Genomic DNA, 18552 nt, shown 5'->3' with positions numbered 1-18552 from the left:
ACTATTTTTTTTTTACTATGCATTTCAGTTAAGGCTTACAGGAAACTGGGCAGACAGAGGAATGTCTGGCATGGTGACCGAAGCAACCTCTACTGTCTCCCATCTTTGAGCAGGGCTCTCACGATTTATGGTTACACTGGGAAACACTATTCTCCATGGGATTAACTATTCCACAAAACGCACGATTCTTACTAATTTTATTAATGCCAAAATATAAGCATGTTTAGCAGCTTTTAATGTAGAGTCACTACTGCCAGTGCTAAATGGGTGGTTGTATTTATATCTTTAATCTGAATTAAGGTTTCAATTAAAAATCCATCATGTTTCTACAGAACTTGTTTTGTCTTGACAAAAAAATGGTGGTACATGGATTATGACATGTCGAGCCATAAAAAAACAAATACAATTCTAAAAACAGAAAAAAAAATTATGAAGAAATCTTTAAATCATTAACAAATACATACACAAATCCAGGAAAATGCAGTAAACTGTATAAAATTACTGACTCTTCTGACTATGAAATAAAATGTAGCAATCAATTTAAAAACTTTGAAAACAATAACTAAACTTAATCATTTTCAAATCAAATGCATTATGTATAGCAAAATACTTAACTAGAAAATATTTTTGACATAGTATGCCTCATTTTAAGCACAAATTTTTATTTTATATCTAGCAATATTATTTAAACCAAACAAAATAAAATGCCTTCTGTTTTTCTTTAACACATTGACAAAATTGGTAAGGCGCTGCAGAACGGAGAGAAAACTCCACATTGTCCGCTACACCACACAAAACTGAAAGCCCAATTAGACTTCAGTTCTGGGTATCATTACCCATGCAAAACAAGACCTGAAAATGTTAGTCTTCAGTGAAGAATGATGAATAAATAGGGTGTTGTTTGAATGAGGAGAAATAGATTGCTAGAGTTGTGTCATTACTGTTATACTACATCATATAAATTCAGCAAGACACCTCTATATTGTGGAACTAGCCTAAGCACCCACCATTTCACAGATATGAATAAGTGGGGAAAAACCTGTCTTTTGGAAGTTGAACATGGCTGAACACAACGCAAAAAGATGTGCTCTTAGACAAAAGCTGTAATACAGCAAGACAATGAAATTGGTATCCAAATTAGCTAAGAAGAAAGCACTGTATGTACCTGTCATCTTTGATGAGATCGTGCTTTGGCTGATACAAAACTTTGTGTGCACTGAAGGTGCTTTCCCATTAGCCACAAGGCACTCCTGTTGCCTCATGGAAATTGTAGTTCCTTTGTCGAGCACTGGCGTTTGGGTTGCCCCTCCACCGTTATATCCACTCTTCCCAAAACAACGTATAGCCCATATTTTAAGGCTTTTTATGGCAATGCAATGGAAAATTATATGAAAATTGGTTCAACTATTTCTGCATGACTGGTGAACAAAAATAAAAAACAGACTAACAGATAAACACCCAAACAGCTTATGATTTTATTTATGTGGATATTTTATTAGGCAATAACTGTAAGAGGATACATGTAACACAGAAAAAAAAAAAGCACTGCATGAAAAGTTAAGAAAAAAGGACAAGAGAGAGCAGAGAACCTGAAAGTTGACTTCTACATGCTGTCTCAGAATGTCAGTTTTAGCACATAATAAAATAAGGGTTTTGTGGCTTGATAACATAAGCTGTTCATTGATGAATAAGCTTTGGGGAAAGGGTTTTAGACAATCAAAATTACAAAGTGTTGAAATAAGTGTTCACTGAGAGTTCTATCCTAAGGCCTAGGAGCAAGAGAAATACTTGAGGGAGTTTGATTTTGGTGCTGGGTGTCATCTGGTGAAACGTCATTTCTTCTAGACGATATACAGTTGCACTAGTGGGTGGACTGACCATGCTTTTAATAAGGAGTCTCTATTTAGTGTCACTTTTATACACATACATAAGTAAAACTGAGGTAAAGGTAATAAAGATTATATTTTCATTGGGGACAGTTTATTTTTCAAACTTATGTATATGATTGAAACTAAAATCTTATTAAATTTCCATATTTTTATTTTACTTGGTAATTTTTAAAATTGCTAAGCTTTAAAAACCTGTTATATGGAAAATGTTACTAGGCATTGAATTTGCAGTTTACTCATTTTTCCTAAGGGAAACATTTATGAAAATGTTTCTTAATTTGAAAAAGGGTGAGGTCAAAAACTGCCATTCTGATGAATTCATTTAAGCATTTGTTAGTAATGACTGCTGCGTACAGTTCAACACTGAGAACACTGTGAAATACTAGTATTTTAATTTTGTTAAAATCTTCAGTACTTACATTGGGTCCCCCTCCATGCATCTTTAAGGCTCTGACTGTGGCCACCAGAACAACTACATCAGGGCAGAGACCAGAGGATCGACACTTGATATTGAAGAACTTTTCCATCCCAATGTCTGCACCAAAGCCAGCTTCAGTCACTGAAAAAAATAGAATTACCACCATCAAACATGATATTCTAAAGCAAATAAAATCTTAATGCAATGCTTATTGTGAAAGGCATCTCCTGGAGAGCCATAGTGGCTGCAGGTTTTTGCTCCAACCCAGTTGCTTAATTAGAAGCCAATCCTTACCAGTAACAGATCTTGTTTAATTACATGGCTTGTTAATGTTTTAAATCTACCATGTCAGTTAATTCTTAAATCATAGATTTCTTTTTCCCTACTAATAATACATGTATCACCCAAGTGATTTGAAGCCTAAAACGGATGTGTAATTTGCAGTTCTTCACTTTCTCTTCAGTTTCCTTCTGAGTACTTAATTATACTTCTTACACTCTACAATATTTTTTTAAGTCCACTTACTTATCCAATTAAAACTCTACATATATAATGGCACATGGAAGAAGATAGTGGAATGAATTGCTGCAGTGGTATACATCTTATAAAATTAGCTTGATAGGAGGAAAGTAAAGTTAAATGGTCTTTGAACCATAGCTGTCTGCTAATCAGTTAATGCAACTGAGTCAATGCATATTTAAAATTAAGCTTAAGGATTTACTCTTAACAAATGTGCCTAATTTAGAAGAGTTTTCACAAGAACAGGTTAATCAACTCAACAAAGCATGACAATCCCATAGAGTTAATTTCTCCAAAATATCACTGAATTAAGTTTTGAAGGTCCCTAAAATTCTATTTTCAACCACACTACTTGGTAATTTATTCAATTTGTGTAGGATTCTCTGGGTGAAGATGGAGTTATATTATTACTATATCAAGAATGATAAAATGAGCATTAGCACATGTTGTGGTAAAAGATAATTAGGCATTACTGTATTTTAAAGAAATGCAGCTAACTTACCATTACTTTTCTAAGCCTTCAGAACAAACCATTTATAAAATGAAAAGGAAATCAATTCATAAACAGTCAAGTTGACAAAAAACAAAAGCATATTCTGTTTGAAGAGTAAGCTGTAAATACAGCTACTGGGTTTCTGTGGTCATATGATACTGATCAATGGGTAAATGAACAAATGTGAGTGCATGGCTACCTTTATGCTTGGCCTGTATTATTGGTCATCCAGTCACGATCGGATAGAAGTTGACCACATGAAAAATCAGATATAAATGCATGTGATTGCATTGTGATCAGATCACTAAGGTTACATTCAACAGGGTTAGGAAATGAACAGCAGCCATGTTTAACATAAGTGTAAATGCAAATGTGTTTTTTTATGTGTAAGCAACAAACATGTAGAAGCTGAATTAAACTCACATTTGACACAATGCAGACATAAGAGATGCATTTTAATGCCAAGTGTAAATGCAATCTAGCTAAATTTTGCTCATATTGTATATAATCCAAATACAAAATGCATGTTATAGTCTAAAGTGGGATACTGAGAAGTGTGAGGTGGCACAATATGTGAGTGCACACGAATTTTAAGTCAAAGATGTTTTTTAAGACAGACAGTCTTAATACACAAATACACACACATATTTTATACTCTATATATATATATATATATATATATATATATATATATATATATATATATATATATATATATATATATATATATATACACACACACAGTGCATCCGGAAAGTATTCACAGCGCATCACTTTTTCCACATTTTGTTATGTTACAGCCTTATTCCCAAAATGGATTAAATTCATTTTTTTCCTCAGAATTCTACACACAACACCCCATAATGACAACGTGAAAAAAGTTTACTTGAGGTTTTTGTAAATTTATTAAAAATAAAAAAAACTGAGAAATCACATGTACATAAGTATTCACAGCCTTTGCTCAATACTTTGTCGATGCACCTTTGGCAACAATTACAGCCTCAAGTCTTTTTGAATATGATGCCACAAGCTTGGCACACCTATCCTTGACCAGTTTCACCCATTCCTCTTTGCAGCACCTCTCAAGCTCCATCAGGTTGGATGGGAAGCGTCGGTGCACAGCCATTTTAAGATCTCTCCAGAGATGTTCAATCGGATTCAACTCTGGGCTCTGGCTGGGCCACTCAAGGACATTCACAGAGTTGTCCTGAAGCCACTCCTTTGATATCTTTGCTGTGTGCTTAGGGTCGTTGTCCTGCTGAAAGATGAACCGTCGCCTCAGTCTGAGGTCAAGAGCGCTCTGGAGCAGGGTTTCATCCAGGATGTCTCTGTACATTGGTGCAGTCATCTTTCCCTTTATCCTGACTAGTCACCCAGTCCCTGCCGCTGAAAAACATCCCCACAGCATGATGCTGCCACCACCATGCTTCACTGTAGGGATGGTATTGGCATGGTGATGAGCGGTGCCTGGTTTCCTCCAAACGTGACGCCTGGCATTCATACCAAAGAGTTCAATCTTTGTCTCATCAGACCAGAGAATTTTCTTTCTCATGGTCTGAGAGTCCTTTTGGCAAACTCCAGGCGGGCTGCCATGTGCCTTTTACTAAGGAGTGGCTTTCATCTAGACACTCTACCATACAGGCCTGATTGGTGGATTGCTGCAGAAATGGTTATCCTTCTGGGAGGTTCTCCTCTCTCCACAGAGGACCTCTGGAGCTCTGACAGAGTGACCATCGGGTTCTTGGTCACCTCCCTGACTAAGGCCCTTCTCCCCCGATCGCTCAGTTTAGATGGCCGGCCAGCTTTGGGAAGAGTCCTGGTGGTTTCGAACTTCTTCCACTTACAAATGATGGAGGCCACTGTGCTCATTGGGACTTTCAAAGCAGCAGAAATTTTTCTGTAACCTTCCCCAGATTTGTGCCTCGAGACAATCCTGTCTCGGAGGTCTACAGACAATTCCTTTGAGTTCATGCTTGGTTTGTGCTCTGACATGAACTGTCAATTGTGGGACCTTATATAGACAGGTGTGTGCCTTTCCAAATCATGTCCAATCAACTGAATTTACCACAGGTGGACTCCAATTAAGTTGCAGAAACATCTCAAGGATGATCAGGGGAAACAGGATGCACCTGAGCTCAATTTTGAGCTTCATGGCAAAGGCTGTGAATACTTATGTACATGTGCTTTCTCAATTTTTTCATTTTTAATAAATTTGCAAAAATCTCAAGTAAACTTTTTTCATGTTGTCATTATGGGGTGTTGTGTGTAGAATTCTGAGGAAAAAAATGAATTTAATCCATTTTGGGAATAAGGCTGTAACATAACAAAATGTGGAAAAAGTGATGCGCTGTGAATACTTTCCGGATGCACTGCATATATATTATATATATATATATATATATACTGTATATACACACACATACAGTATATATATATATGGTTGAAATAGTTTACTGTCAAATAAATGCAAAGAGTACACGACACGTGTTTCGCCCTCATTCTGGGCTCATCAGGTGTACACACTCCATTGCACTCCATCTCGGGAATCGAACCTCGGACATCAGCGCCAGAGGCAATGCCCCTAACGTTGCGCCACGGCATGTGGTTCGTTTATTTGACAGCATGTAGATCGGGGTAATTACATTCACGGCATTCGTAGTCTGTGTCACAATCTGATTGTATGGGTGGTTACCTACCAGGTAACGCTTGTGGTTGGCCAGCAATCTGCTAACATCCGCCACGGTGCCCTCAGTTTGTGAGGAGCAGATCATAGAATGGTTGAAATAGTTTACTGTCAAATAAATGCAAAGAGTACACGACACGTGTTTCGCCCTCATTCTGGGTTACCTGGTAGGTAACCACCCATACAATCAGATTGTGACACAGACTACGAATGCTGTGAATATATATATATATATATATATATATATATATATATATATATATATATATGTACAGTATATACTGCATATGCAGATTGACTGACCATGCTTCCTTGCCCAGCTGGGAGGCCAATATCAGAGAGAGAATGAGAGAATCAGGTGGACTGGCATCCTGGCAGGAGTACACATAATTTCCTTATCTGACTGGAAGGCCAGGATAATGAATAAGGGGATTCCAAAAGTTTATTTACAATACAGTTTATTTTTGTATAGCCCAAAATCACACAGGAAGTGCCGCAATGGGCTTTAACAGGTACTGCCTCTTGACAGCCCCCCAGCCTTGACTCTCTAAGAAGACAAGGAAAAACTCCCAAAAAAACCTAGTAGGGAAAAATGGAAGAAACCTTGGGAAAGGCAGTTCAAAGAGAGACCCCTTTCCAGGTAGATTGGGCGTGCAGTGGGTGTCAAAAGAAGGGGGTCAATACAATACAATACAGTACAGTACACAGAACAGAACAATTTCTCAATATAGTAAGAAATAAAAAATATAAATTTTAGAAGTACAGAGCAGAATTTAACAGTAGATGATATATCCCATAATAAGATTTGGATTTGTATAGAGTCCTGGAGACCTCATCCTTCAAGCTGCCTCCCCCATTTGGCCATTCCACAGCTGAAACAGTGCTGGGCCAGCCAATCCGATGAAGGAACCCTCTCTCCCACGATTCCTGCGATCCTCCATCTGGGATGACTTTTCCTTAGGCAGGCAAAACAACTTGGCAGGTGGCAACTTGGTGGCAGGATGGTTGGTGTTCTCCACCCTTGTCAGGAGGCCAAAAGAAGTGACAGGCAATGGGAGGTTGCCTCCAATGTGCAGGTCCTTCTCCAGTACACTGGTTGACAGTATTACTCTTGGAGAGTCCCAATTGAACACTTGCAGGGAAACATGGCAGTTGTGGTTCCATAGGGCTGCCCTATTGGGTTCCATGGGAGCTATTGAGGGGAGGATCCTTTGTTCTGAGATGGTTCTACCTGAACAGAAAGTACCTCCTGGAGACTATGGTTTTGCACTGGAAGCACAATTGGGTCGGGTTTAAAAGTGATCCCACCACGTCACCCAGTATCTTAAAGTAGGAAGAGGTAGAAGACAAACTACCTCTACCAGGAGTGTTTACTGTCAAAGAAAAAAGCCTGCACAGGGCATTTGGGTGAAAATAAACAGCCATTTACACCTACGTCTGTCAGTGTGTGGTTGTGTTTGGGGTTGGGGGTCTGTGACGTCCCCTAGTGGCATATGTCGTACATACTATGGGTGGGGGGAGAAGTGGCATTGTATGTGTGTGAGAGAGAGCAAGAGAAAGTTTAAATAATTTTCCTTTAAAATTTTGAGCGTGTAAAATATCTGGTTTAATATTAATCCGTCAATTTAATAATTTTAATAATTGCAGTAAATTTTCTTTGTTTTGAGCCAGATTTTGATAGTTTCTCTTCCTTTTTTGCCATTGCTTTTTCATGTCTTTGGTCTAAATTATAACAGAATGTTGTTATCATTAATAGGAAAGTACATTAACGTGCAAGACAACTCAACCAACATTAAAAATTTAAACTTCTGCATTTAAATTATTTTTATATTCTGTCTATCCCTCTGAAAGCAGCAAAAAGGTGTTTTGTGGACATTATATATATATATATATATATATATATACACACACACACACATATACTACCAGTCAAATGTTTTAGGACACCTCAGTTTTTCTTCAGATTTAACCAGTTGAAATACAATGAATAACCTAAAATGGTGAAAAGGTAAGCAGTAAACTGTCAGAGGTTTGGTTTAAATTCAAAGTGTAGGTTAGCAAACACTGAAAAAAGGAAATATCAGAATATTAAAAATGGGCCTTCTTCAGGGAACAACTACTTGGTGACAATCTACAGATGTTCTGCAGCAATTAAAGTAAATTAAGCCTTGCAAGCTGAAGCAAACAATTTGCCCATATGTACCAACTTCTATTAATTACTTGAAAACCCTCAGTCTGTCTTAAAGCAGAGTTGGAACAGACTGTACTACTATACCCTCTGAAGTACTACATGGGCAATATTATAGTGATAATGGTAATAAAATGGTAACTAACAAATGAAATGAGCATTACTACCCTTCCGTAATGCTATTGCTTTGCTAGGACATGATAATTGCTTAACAAAGTCTTCCGTAAAAGTGCGCAACATTAATACTCTAATAAGCAATCTCAATGCACGTAGAAAATCTAGGCAGTGCGGCATAAACACCAATAATTTAATTACAATTACTACTTTAGATGAACAATGTGTTAAAATTATAAAAACAGATTATAGCTTAAATAAAAAATTCACACAGAGCGGCGCTAACAAAAATAACTTAGTTTCTGTTCCAAATACCAATAACGCACATAGAATTCAGTTCTGCCCCTCTGAAACATTAAATATGGCACTATTAAATGTTAGAGCTTTAACTAACAAGACGTTTTTTATCTACGATCTTATTAGTGATGGAAAAATTGATTTTATTGCACTAAGTGAAACGTGGCTTAGCTCAGATGGCAAGGCTGTTCTAATCGAATCTGTACCTCCGGATTGCAGTTTTACTCATGCGGATCACCAAGGAAAAAGAGGCGGTGGCTTGGCAAACATTTACTCAAGCCGGTTAAAGTGTAAAGATGTCAGTTTTGGTAAATTCAAGTCCTTTGAGTATCTCACTGTTGTTATTCATGGAGATTCTCACGTTCTAGTATTATCCATGTATAGACCTCCTAAATTTAACGCGTCTTTCTTTGAGGAATTCTCAGACTTAATGTCAATTTTAATTACGAATTAGATAGATAGATAGATAGATAGATAGATAGATACTTTATTAATCCCAGGGGGAAATTCACATATTCCAGCAGCAAAAATATTAAATTAAAGAGTAATAAAAAAAAAAAAAAAAAAAAAAAAAAAAAAAAAAAAAAAAATGCAGATAAAAAAACAGACAATAACTTGAATAATGTTCAACGTTTACCCCCTCTGGTGGAATTGAAGAGTCGCATAGTTTGGGGGAGGAATGATCTTCTCAGTCTGTCAGTGGAGCAGGACAGTGACAGCAGTCTGTCACTGAAACTGCTCCTCTGTCTGGAGATGACACTGTTTAATGGATGTAGTGGATTCTCCATAATTGATAGGAGCCTGCTGAGTGCCCGTTGCTCTGCTACGGATGTCAGACCGTCCAGCTCTATGCCAACAATAGAGCCTGCCTTCCTCACCAGTTTGTCCAGGCGTGAGGCATCCTTCTTCTTAATGCTGCCTCCCCAGCACACCACTGCGTAGAAGAGGGCACTCGCCACAACCATCTGATAGAACATCTGCAGCATCTTACTGCAGATGTTGAAGGATGCCAGTCTTCTAAGGAAGTACAGGCGGCTCTGTCCTTTCTTGCACAGAGAATCAGTATTGGCAGTCCAGTCTAATTTATCGTCCAGCTGCACTCCTAGGTATTTATAGGTCTGCACCCTCTGCACACAGTCACCTCTGATGATCACGGGGGTCCATGAGGGGCCTGGGTCTCCTAAAATCCACCACCAGTTCCTTGGTTTTGCTGGTGTTCAGTTGTAGGTGGTTTAAGTCGCACCATTTAACAAAGTCTTTGATGAGGTTTCTATACTCCTCCTCCTGCCCACTCCTGATGCAGCCCACGATAGCAGTGTCGTCAGCAAACTTTTGCACGTGGCAGGACTCTGAGTTATATTGGAAGTCCGATGTATATAGGCTGAATAGGACCGGAGAAAGTACAGTCCCCTGCGGCGCTCCTGTGTTGCTGACCACAATGTCAGATCTGCAATTCCCGAGACGCACATACTGAGGTCTGTTTGTAAGATAGTCCACGATCCATGCCACCAGGTATGACTCTACTCCCATCTCTGTCAGCTTGTCCCTAAGGAGCAGAGGTTGGATGGTGTTGAAGGCGCTAGAGAAGTCTAGAAACATAATTCTTACAGCACCACTGCCTCTGTCCAAGTGGGAGAGGGATCGATGTAGCATATAGATGATGGCATCTTCCGCTCCCACCTTCTCCTGGTATGCGAACTGCAGTAATAATAGTAATAATAGTCGGCGACTTTAACTTTCATATCAATAATCAGTGTGACCGAAAAGTAAAAGAATTCATGAACCTCCTGGACTCTTTTGATTTGAGACAGCTCGTTAATCAGCCTACACATAAAGCAAGTCATATGTTAGACTTAGTAATTATCAAAGGACTAAAAGTTGATGTAACGCAGGTCATTGATACTGGTCTATCAGACCATTTTCTTCCACTATTTAATATAGAAATAGTGATAGAAAACATTCATGAGAAGCATATTGTTAAAAAACGCTTCTTTGACTCATCAGCAGCTTTAAAACTTACAAACATTCTAAGCAATCAGTCCATTTTTAGTGCCAACTATAATAGCGAGGATAATGTAAATAGTAAGGTGGAAAGATTTAATACTAAAGTGAGAGCTGCTGTTGACATAGTTGCACACTGAAAAGACAGTTAAAAAATCTTCTGGCATTATTATACCATGGAAGAGTATAACAATAATATCTGATTTAAAGAGAACATGCCGTAGAGCTGAGCGTAAATGGAGGAAAACTAAACTAATTATCCACTATGAAATATTGAAGGTTAAAATAATAGAATACAATAACACAGTCCGTCTTGTGAGGCACTGCTATTTCTTTAAAATTATAAATAACAATGCTAGTAATCCCAGAGTCTTATTATCTACTATTGATCGCCTGCTAAACCCAGGTAACGCAAAGGAATGCCTCCAAAATACTTTCAGTAAAACTTGTGAGGCTATTGCTGTATTTTTCAATCAAAAAATTAATGATATTAGAAATAACATAATATATCTCCCCAACACTGCGGATCCTCCTAAGCCCCAGTATTCCGTTATAAACAAATTACATTCTTTCACCAGGATAGATTTACCTGATTTACATAGAATAATTTCTCAACTGAAACCCTCCACCTGCGTCCTTGACCCAATACCAACAAGTTTTTTCAAAGAAGTATCGAGCGTGCTAATTGATAATATTCTTGACATGGTAAATTCGTCATTAGATACGGGGGGTCTTCCCAGACTGTTTTAAGACTGCTGTAGTTAAACCCCTACTCAAGAAAAATAATCTTGACCCCTCTGCTTTTGAAAATTTTAGACCCATCTCTAACCTGCCTTTCTTAAGTAAAATTCTAGAGAAGGCAGTCATTATGCAGTTAAATGACCACCTCAGTAAACATGCTATTCTTGATAAATTTCAGTCAGGTTTTAGAACAAATCACAGCACAGAAACTGCACTCGTTAAAGTAGTAAATGACTTGCGGGTAAATGCAGACAGAGGCCATTTATCTGTTCTCATCCTCCTAGATCTGAGTGCCGCATTTGACACCGTTGATCACAATATTCTTAGAAATCGCCTTAGTGAATGGGTGGGCTTCTCTGGCAGTGTCTTAAATTGGTTTGAATCCTACCTGGCAGGGAGAAAATTCTTTGTTACTGTAGTTGTGGTAATTACAACTCAAAGACACATGATATCCTATATGATATCCACAAGGCTCTATCCTGGGTCTGCTGCTCTTCTCAATCTACATGCTTCCATTAGGTCAGATTATCTCAGGGCACAACGTGAGCTACCACAGCTATGCTGATGACACACAGCTGTACTTATCTAAAGCACCTGATGACCCCGATTCTCTTGATTCACTAACACAATGTCTTACTTGTATTTCTGAATGGATGAATAGTAATTTTCTGAAGCTAAATAAAGAGAAAACTGAAATTTTAGTGATTGGCAATAATGGATACAATGAGGTTATCAGAAATAAACTTGATGCATTAGGATTAAAAGTCAAGATAGAGGTAAAAAACTTAGGATAACTTTTGACTGTAACTTGAATTTTAAATCGCATATTCATCAGACCACTAGGACAGCATTTTTTCACTTAAGAAACATAGCAAAAGTTAGACCTATTATATCATTGAAAGATGCTGAGAAATTAGTTCACGCTTTTGTTTTCAGTCAACTAGATTACTGTAGCGCACTCCTCTCAGGACTACCCAAAAAAGACATAAATCATTTGCAACAAGTACAGAATGCAGCTGCTAGAATCCTAACTAGGAAAAGAAAATCCGAGCACATTTCTCCAGTTTTGATGTCACTACACTGGTTACCTGTGTCATTCAGAATTGACTTTAAAATTCTGCTTATGGTTTATAAAGCCTTAAATAATCTCGCTCCATCTTATATATCGGAATGTCTGACACCCTATATTCCAAATCGTAACCTTGGATCCTCAAATGAGTGTCTCCTTAGAATTCCAAGAGCAAAACTTAAAAGAAGTGGTGAGGCGGCCCTCTTCTGTTATGCACCTAAAATCTGGAATAGCCTGCCAATAGGAATTCGCCAGGCTAATACAGTGGAGCACTTTAAAAAACTGCTGAAAACACATTATATTAACATGGCCTTCTCATAACTTCACTTTAATTTAATCCTGATACTCTGTATATTCAATTCATTATAATAACTATTCATGGTGGCTCTAAAATCTGTACTAACCCCTACTCTTTCTTCTGTTTCTTTTTTCGGTTTCTTTGTGGTGGCGGCCTGCGCCACCACCATCTACTCAAAGCAACATGATGTTCCAACATTGATGGATTAAAAGCCAGAAGTCTGCATGACCATCATCATCAAGTCCTTCCGTGAGAACCCTAAATACAAAGAGGACTGTTTCATTTATGTGAGGTAGAATGCCCAGAGGGGACTGGGCGATCTCATGGTCTGGAACCCCTGCAGATTTTATTTTTTTCTCCAGCCGTCTGGAGTTTTTTTTTGTTTTGTTTTTTCTGTTCTCCCTGGCCATCGGACCTTACTCTTATTCTGTGTTAATTAATGTCTTATTTTAATTCTTACTTTGTCTTTTATTTTTCTTTTCTTCATTATGTAAAGCACTTTGAGCTACATTTTTTGTATGAAAATGTGCTATATAAATAAGTGCAGGCCTATCATTTAGGGAAATAACAACAAAAAAAATCAAAGTGTCAGTGAGTGTGGTGTCCTACACAATCCAAAGGCAACTGGAAACTGCAAGGAACTCTGATAGTAACAGATCTGGCAGACCCAATGTCACAACCTAATCAGAAGACAAGTTTATGGGGGTCACCAGCTTGCGTGACAGGCACCTTCACAGAAAAACAGCTTCAAGTGCAGCTCAACAGTAGTCAAAAAAAGCAATTCTCAGTTTCTACTGTGAAGAGGAGACTTTGTCCAGTCTGCAACAGTCCACATTTGAAGGCCCCATTTGTTTTTAAAGGAATTGCTTTCTTACTGCCAATCACCCTGTCAAAACTGTATTTCTAATTAGGAACATAAACTTGCATGGAACCTTGAAAAGTAATTCTGCATTTATGCTTTACTAAACTTACAGACTCTACAAAGGCAAATAAGAGAGTTAACAAGAAAATAAGAAGAGCTTAGTAAATCTGACAATAACTTTATCATTATCAGCCAATAAAAGTCAGATGACTAAGTACATTAATTATGAAAATTAATGCTGAATTAATAATTTCTCCATTGAGAAAAGCATCTGTTTATATGAAGCATCTTTCATAATTTCCCCCTCCTGGTCAGTTTTTTTACTGACTGGTCTTTTTTATATGACATTTTCTTCTCAAGGCTTTCATGCTATTTCATGAAATTGTCCCCATGTTATTCTCAGTCTCAGGGCTTACAATGGGCATTAAAATTATGGATCAATCTATATTTATATTTTTAAATGATGTAATAACATTAAGCCAAAAGCAGAAAAAAAACAGCTGAGGTTGTGTGATCTGTCATGGTGAAGGCTCTGTCCAAAGGGTTTTCACAATTGAAGTTCTGGAAGCTATATCTGCTGGAACATCCAGCATTCAAACAATTGCCATTTCAGAACACTTACTGTGTCAAGAAGGTTGCCTGCCGCGTTATCTTTTAGAAGAAAATAGGAATGTCTGACAGGTGTTTTTAAAATTGCTTGTAAAGTTAGTTTTTTTGAAGGTGCTACATGGAAAAAAGATTAATGACTTTGTGTTTAGTAAACAGGCATATTTTAGATGTTGATTGTTAAAATGTGGACTTTTTACTACTCCCACTATTTTAGATTTAGCCTGGAAACAATCCTGAACTGAAAGTTGCACTGTTTGTTTCTCTTTTGCTCGCACTTAATGCTGAATCAGTATCTACAGCTATGGAAGCTGAGCAGTTTCTAGTGGTCAGATACACTGTATATTCATAAACAATTAAGTGTTGGTTAACACATTTATTCTTAACTGTTTTGAATTTGTCCTTGTTCATTGTTTTCAGAAAAAAAATACATTTAGTTGCACTTTCTAGAAAATAAACCTTTAGGTAATAAGTCCCAGAATAACAGAATGCACCCTAGGGTTACTAAACCAACCGATGCTGCTGGTGTGGACTCTCCTTCATACCCATTGCTTCTGATTTATTTTTCTTTAGTTATTGAACTGTGAACTTTAAGACAGCAGGAGATATGCCTGCATTTAATTTTTTTCTTCAGGTCCTTCGACAAAGCTGCAAAGTGACACATGTAATTTCCTGAATATTGCTTTACCAACTGTTTTCACTCAACAATGTTTAGACAAAGTTACCGCCCATATTTTAGACTTTCTCTGGCCCAACTAGTAAAGAAATTACCCATTTTCAATGATGTTTGATTTTGAGGGCTATGGAGTTCTGAACTGAATAGTATCTGAATATGCTTGCATTACACTGATGTATTGAATGCAAAACATAATTGAAATAGGCCTTGCAGGTACATTTTATAATCATATTCATTTATATTCATATTTCTTATATTCATATATCTTTTTGTAGTATTATTTGTCTATTTTTTACTTACAGATGTGTAATAAATGCATTCACTGTTTTCTATTGCTGCAGGCTTCTATTTCTGTGCTTTTTTTCTTACAAAAAGACCAAATTATGAAATAAGACTGTCTGTTGTATAGATTAAAATATTTGACCTCTGTGTAATTTTCAACTATATTGTCTACTTTTGCAGTGAATGGTAACAAGGAGCAATAGGGGATAATGTCAGTCCTGATATTAAGAAAAAGCCCATTACAAATGATGCACACCATCTTTCTGGAAGAAGCACAGAGTTTTCAGATATCTCCAGATGTAATAATAACATATGCACTTTCAGTCTCCCTGACTAATAGAAGACAGCAAGGAAGTCCCTTACATTATGTATGGATGCCTGCTATTTATTATGGTCAACAAGTTATCAGGGGATGGCATGACCTTCTAAAGAAGAGCTGGGAATCACAGATATGGGAACACCTGGGGCCAGTGAAGGGAGCTCAGAAGGCATAACTTACCCTGGAAGTAATTAGGGATGTTGCCCTTAAGTGATAATTGACTGCAGCTTTTGATGCATTCGTACATTATCTGAACTTTGGGAGATATCACTCGTGATATCTCACCTTCCTACTTGGCTGTGTTCATATGAATTTCCAGTCGGAATTTTGGAAGAAACACAAGGCAATTGTTGATTTACAACTTGGAAAAGGCAATTAAATGAATACTTAACCTGAGAAGGTGGGAAGGCAGCTTAAAAGCTCATTCTCATTTGAGTTTGCTTCTCATTCATGCACAACAGGATTTTCCACAATTTGTTTTATTTAATAATATTTTAGCAAAAATACATTTGTTTAACCAATTGTGAGCATTTAACTGGATAGCTGACATGTGGAATTATATGACACAAACAACATAAGATTTTTTTAATGAAAGTTTTGATATTGTTTGCTTTTGTTTAGCACTGACCCCTTTTGATGCCCACCGTATCACAACTTTGTTATCATTTTGACAGAAAACATGGGATTAAAATTTTCATTGGCCATCACTACAAGTAATAGGGGATAAAAACAAATTTAAAATATACTGTATATATATATATATATATATATATATATATATATATATATATATAATCATTTTGAGTGCAGTATTACTTTCATGATTAATTAATTTTAACTATTTTTCTGTAATTAAAAAAAACTAAAGACATTAATCACGTAGCATGCCACTCCAAATACAATGTGACCAAAACAATGCCATCTTTGGCTGACCTGGTTAATATATTTTTTATTTTTATTATTGAATGAGAGGTCGATATCATACCAAAACTCAGATAAATTGTATACCAGATTGTTCTAAATTGTCCTATTGAGAGTTACAATTTTTGAAGGGCGTTAATATGACTATCTGACCAAGAAATGTGTATTTTGCCCATTTGTTTTGGTAGTTTTGGGAGATGAGCTAGACAAGGTCTCATTTGGTGGGGTGAAGGTAAGAACGAGATTGAAGTGAGGGATATAGGAGGTGAAAGGAAGGAGAATTGACTCAGTAGTCCTTAAGTTGGTTGTCGACCAGCCATCTAACAAATAGGATAATTGCCTGTAAAGTTGGACCCAGTGGGGCACAAATGTTTGTTATTTTTCCTATATTTGTACTTTGTCTATCTCCTTGTGTTTAACTTTCTTTTTCAAACACATAGACCTTCTTGGTATTTATTCTGAGTTAGAAGACCCGCACCATTGTCAATAAAATCAAAATCTAATAATTAGATATAAAATGTACTAAGAAAACAAATATTACAAATATTTAAATAATTTATTTATGTAATTTATGCAATAACAATAGTGTGAACAAATAGTGCCTTTGAACTCAGTAACTCATAACTGGTAATACAAAATTTAGCAGCAATAAGTGATGCAAGCCATTTCCTGCCATTATTGATTAGTTTCTTATAACACTATTGAGGAATTTTAGTTTACTCCTTTTTGCAGAACTGCTTCAAATAAGTGACCTTTCTAAGACTGCAAGCATCTACTGAACCTTTCAAGTAATCCCATAGAATTTCAATGGGGATTAAGAGTAGAGTTTTCTTCTGAAGAATCCCCTAATAAAAAGCAGAATTCATGGTTACTTCAATGATGCCAAGTTAACCAAGTCTTAATACTGAAAAATATTGCCAAACCATAATATTACCATAGACATGCTTGGTCACTAGAATGAGGTACATAATCATTTAATGCATTTCTAGCTTTTCTCTAGCCAGAAAGTTACATTTATGACTATTCTGTATAAAATACATTGTTCTCTAATTCTGAAAATCATCACGGTGCATTTTGGCAAACCTGAGTCAGACACTTAAGTTCTTATTAGTTAATAATTGTTTCTGCTATTCTAGCACTTTGTACTTTTGCCCATTATGTTTGTGATGGAGTACTGAGCAATAATAATCCTACATGCGTGACATCCTTAGTCTTCCAGATATTGTTCTTAGCTTCATACTAAATGCTACTCCTTTCTACTTCTATGATTTTCAAACAATCTTCATTCCTTGGACAACTGACTCCTGTCCCACACATTCTCTATTGGATAATACTAACTATGCCGTGATGTACCTCTAGAACCTATATGCAGACAAATCTACTGTGATAAGGACAGAAATGAGCCACATTTACACTGGGAACAGCTGCTCTAAATTAGGTCTTTGTTAACACAGCATTCAAACAGCTGTCCCATTATTGGAAAGAATTCATGGAGGTGTAATGGGTACCTTTGAGTGAATAATTACTTTGCACATAAAAAAGTATATTAAGGGCCAAACCTTAGTCCCATTTTCCCTAAGAATCATGTTTACATAATAATATAAGTCAAAAAAAATCCGACCAAATTTACTGTAAAACATATGCAAAGAGTACTTTAAAAGCACTGTCATTATTAAGGTTTTGTCCTCCCTTTATTTTATTGATTGAAACATATCACTACATTACAACTGACATGTACTCCATCTGGCCATCATACTCAAATCCTCTTGCCTATCAAACATGTATCTGCTAAGAGTGAAGAGTAGAACCCAACATGATAAATCATTAAACCATTAAATTGCTTGCAGCAGCTGAGCTTTTTAAACGATTTACGTTAACAATACTAGCTGAGAATGAAATTAATGAAGGGCTTACATACAGTGGATTCAAAAAGTTTAGACTGTGTAAAGTGATAGGGAAAATGTCAAATTTATACATTTATAATTAAATTTACAAAATAGTACTGTATGCAGAAACTGAAGTGGTCTGCCTTATTTCTGAATCCAGTGTAAATTGAAAAATACATGTGTATTGTTACTCGTGGTGTAATTTTTTTTTTTTTTTCATTTTAATTTTTTTAACTTTAAGTATACTGCATATTTTCCTATTGCACTGTAATTGTCAGGTTTGTTTTTTT

General features: G+C 36.6%; 1 protein-coding gene across 1 annotated transcript in view; it reads right to left on the bottom strand.

Annotated features, from left to right (window-relative positions):
* mthfd1l (methylenetetrahydrofolate dehydrogenase (NADP+ dependent) 1 like) overlaps positions 1 to 18552 on the bottom strand; it is a 372644-nt gene that overhangs the window by 133936 nt on the left and 220156 nt on the right. Inside the window, exon 21 of the mRNA XM_028797690.2 lies at positions 2309 to 2448. Coding sequence (XP_028653523.1) covers positions 2309 to 2448 — 140 coding nt within the window. The remainder of the gene's footprint in view (positions 1 to 2308; positions 2449 to 18552) is intronic.

This window comes from Erpetoichthys calabaricus, chromosome 3, assembly GCF_900747795.2.
Source record: "Erpetoichthys calabaricus chromosome 3, fErpCal1.3, whole genome shotgun sequence".
Taxonomy (NCBI): domain Eukaryota; kingdom Metazoa; phylum Chordata; class Cladistia; order Polypteriformes; family Polypteridae; genus Erpetoichthys; species Erpetoichthys calabaricus.
Note: the sequence above shows the minus strand (reverse complement) of the source record. Positions and strands in the feature narration are given on the sequence as shown.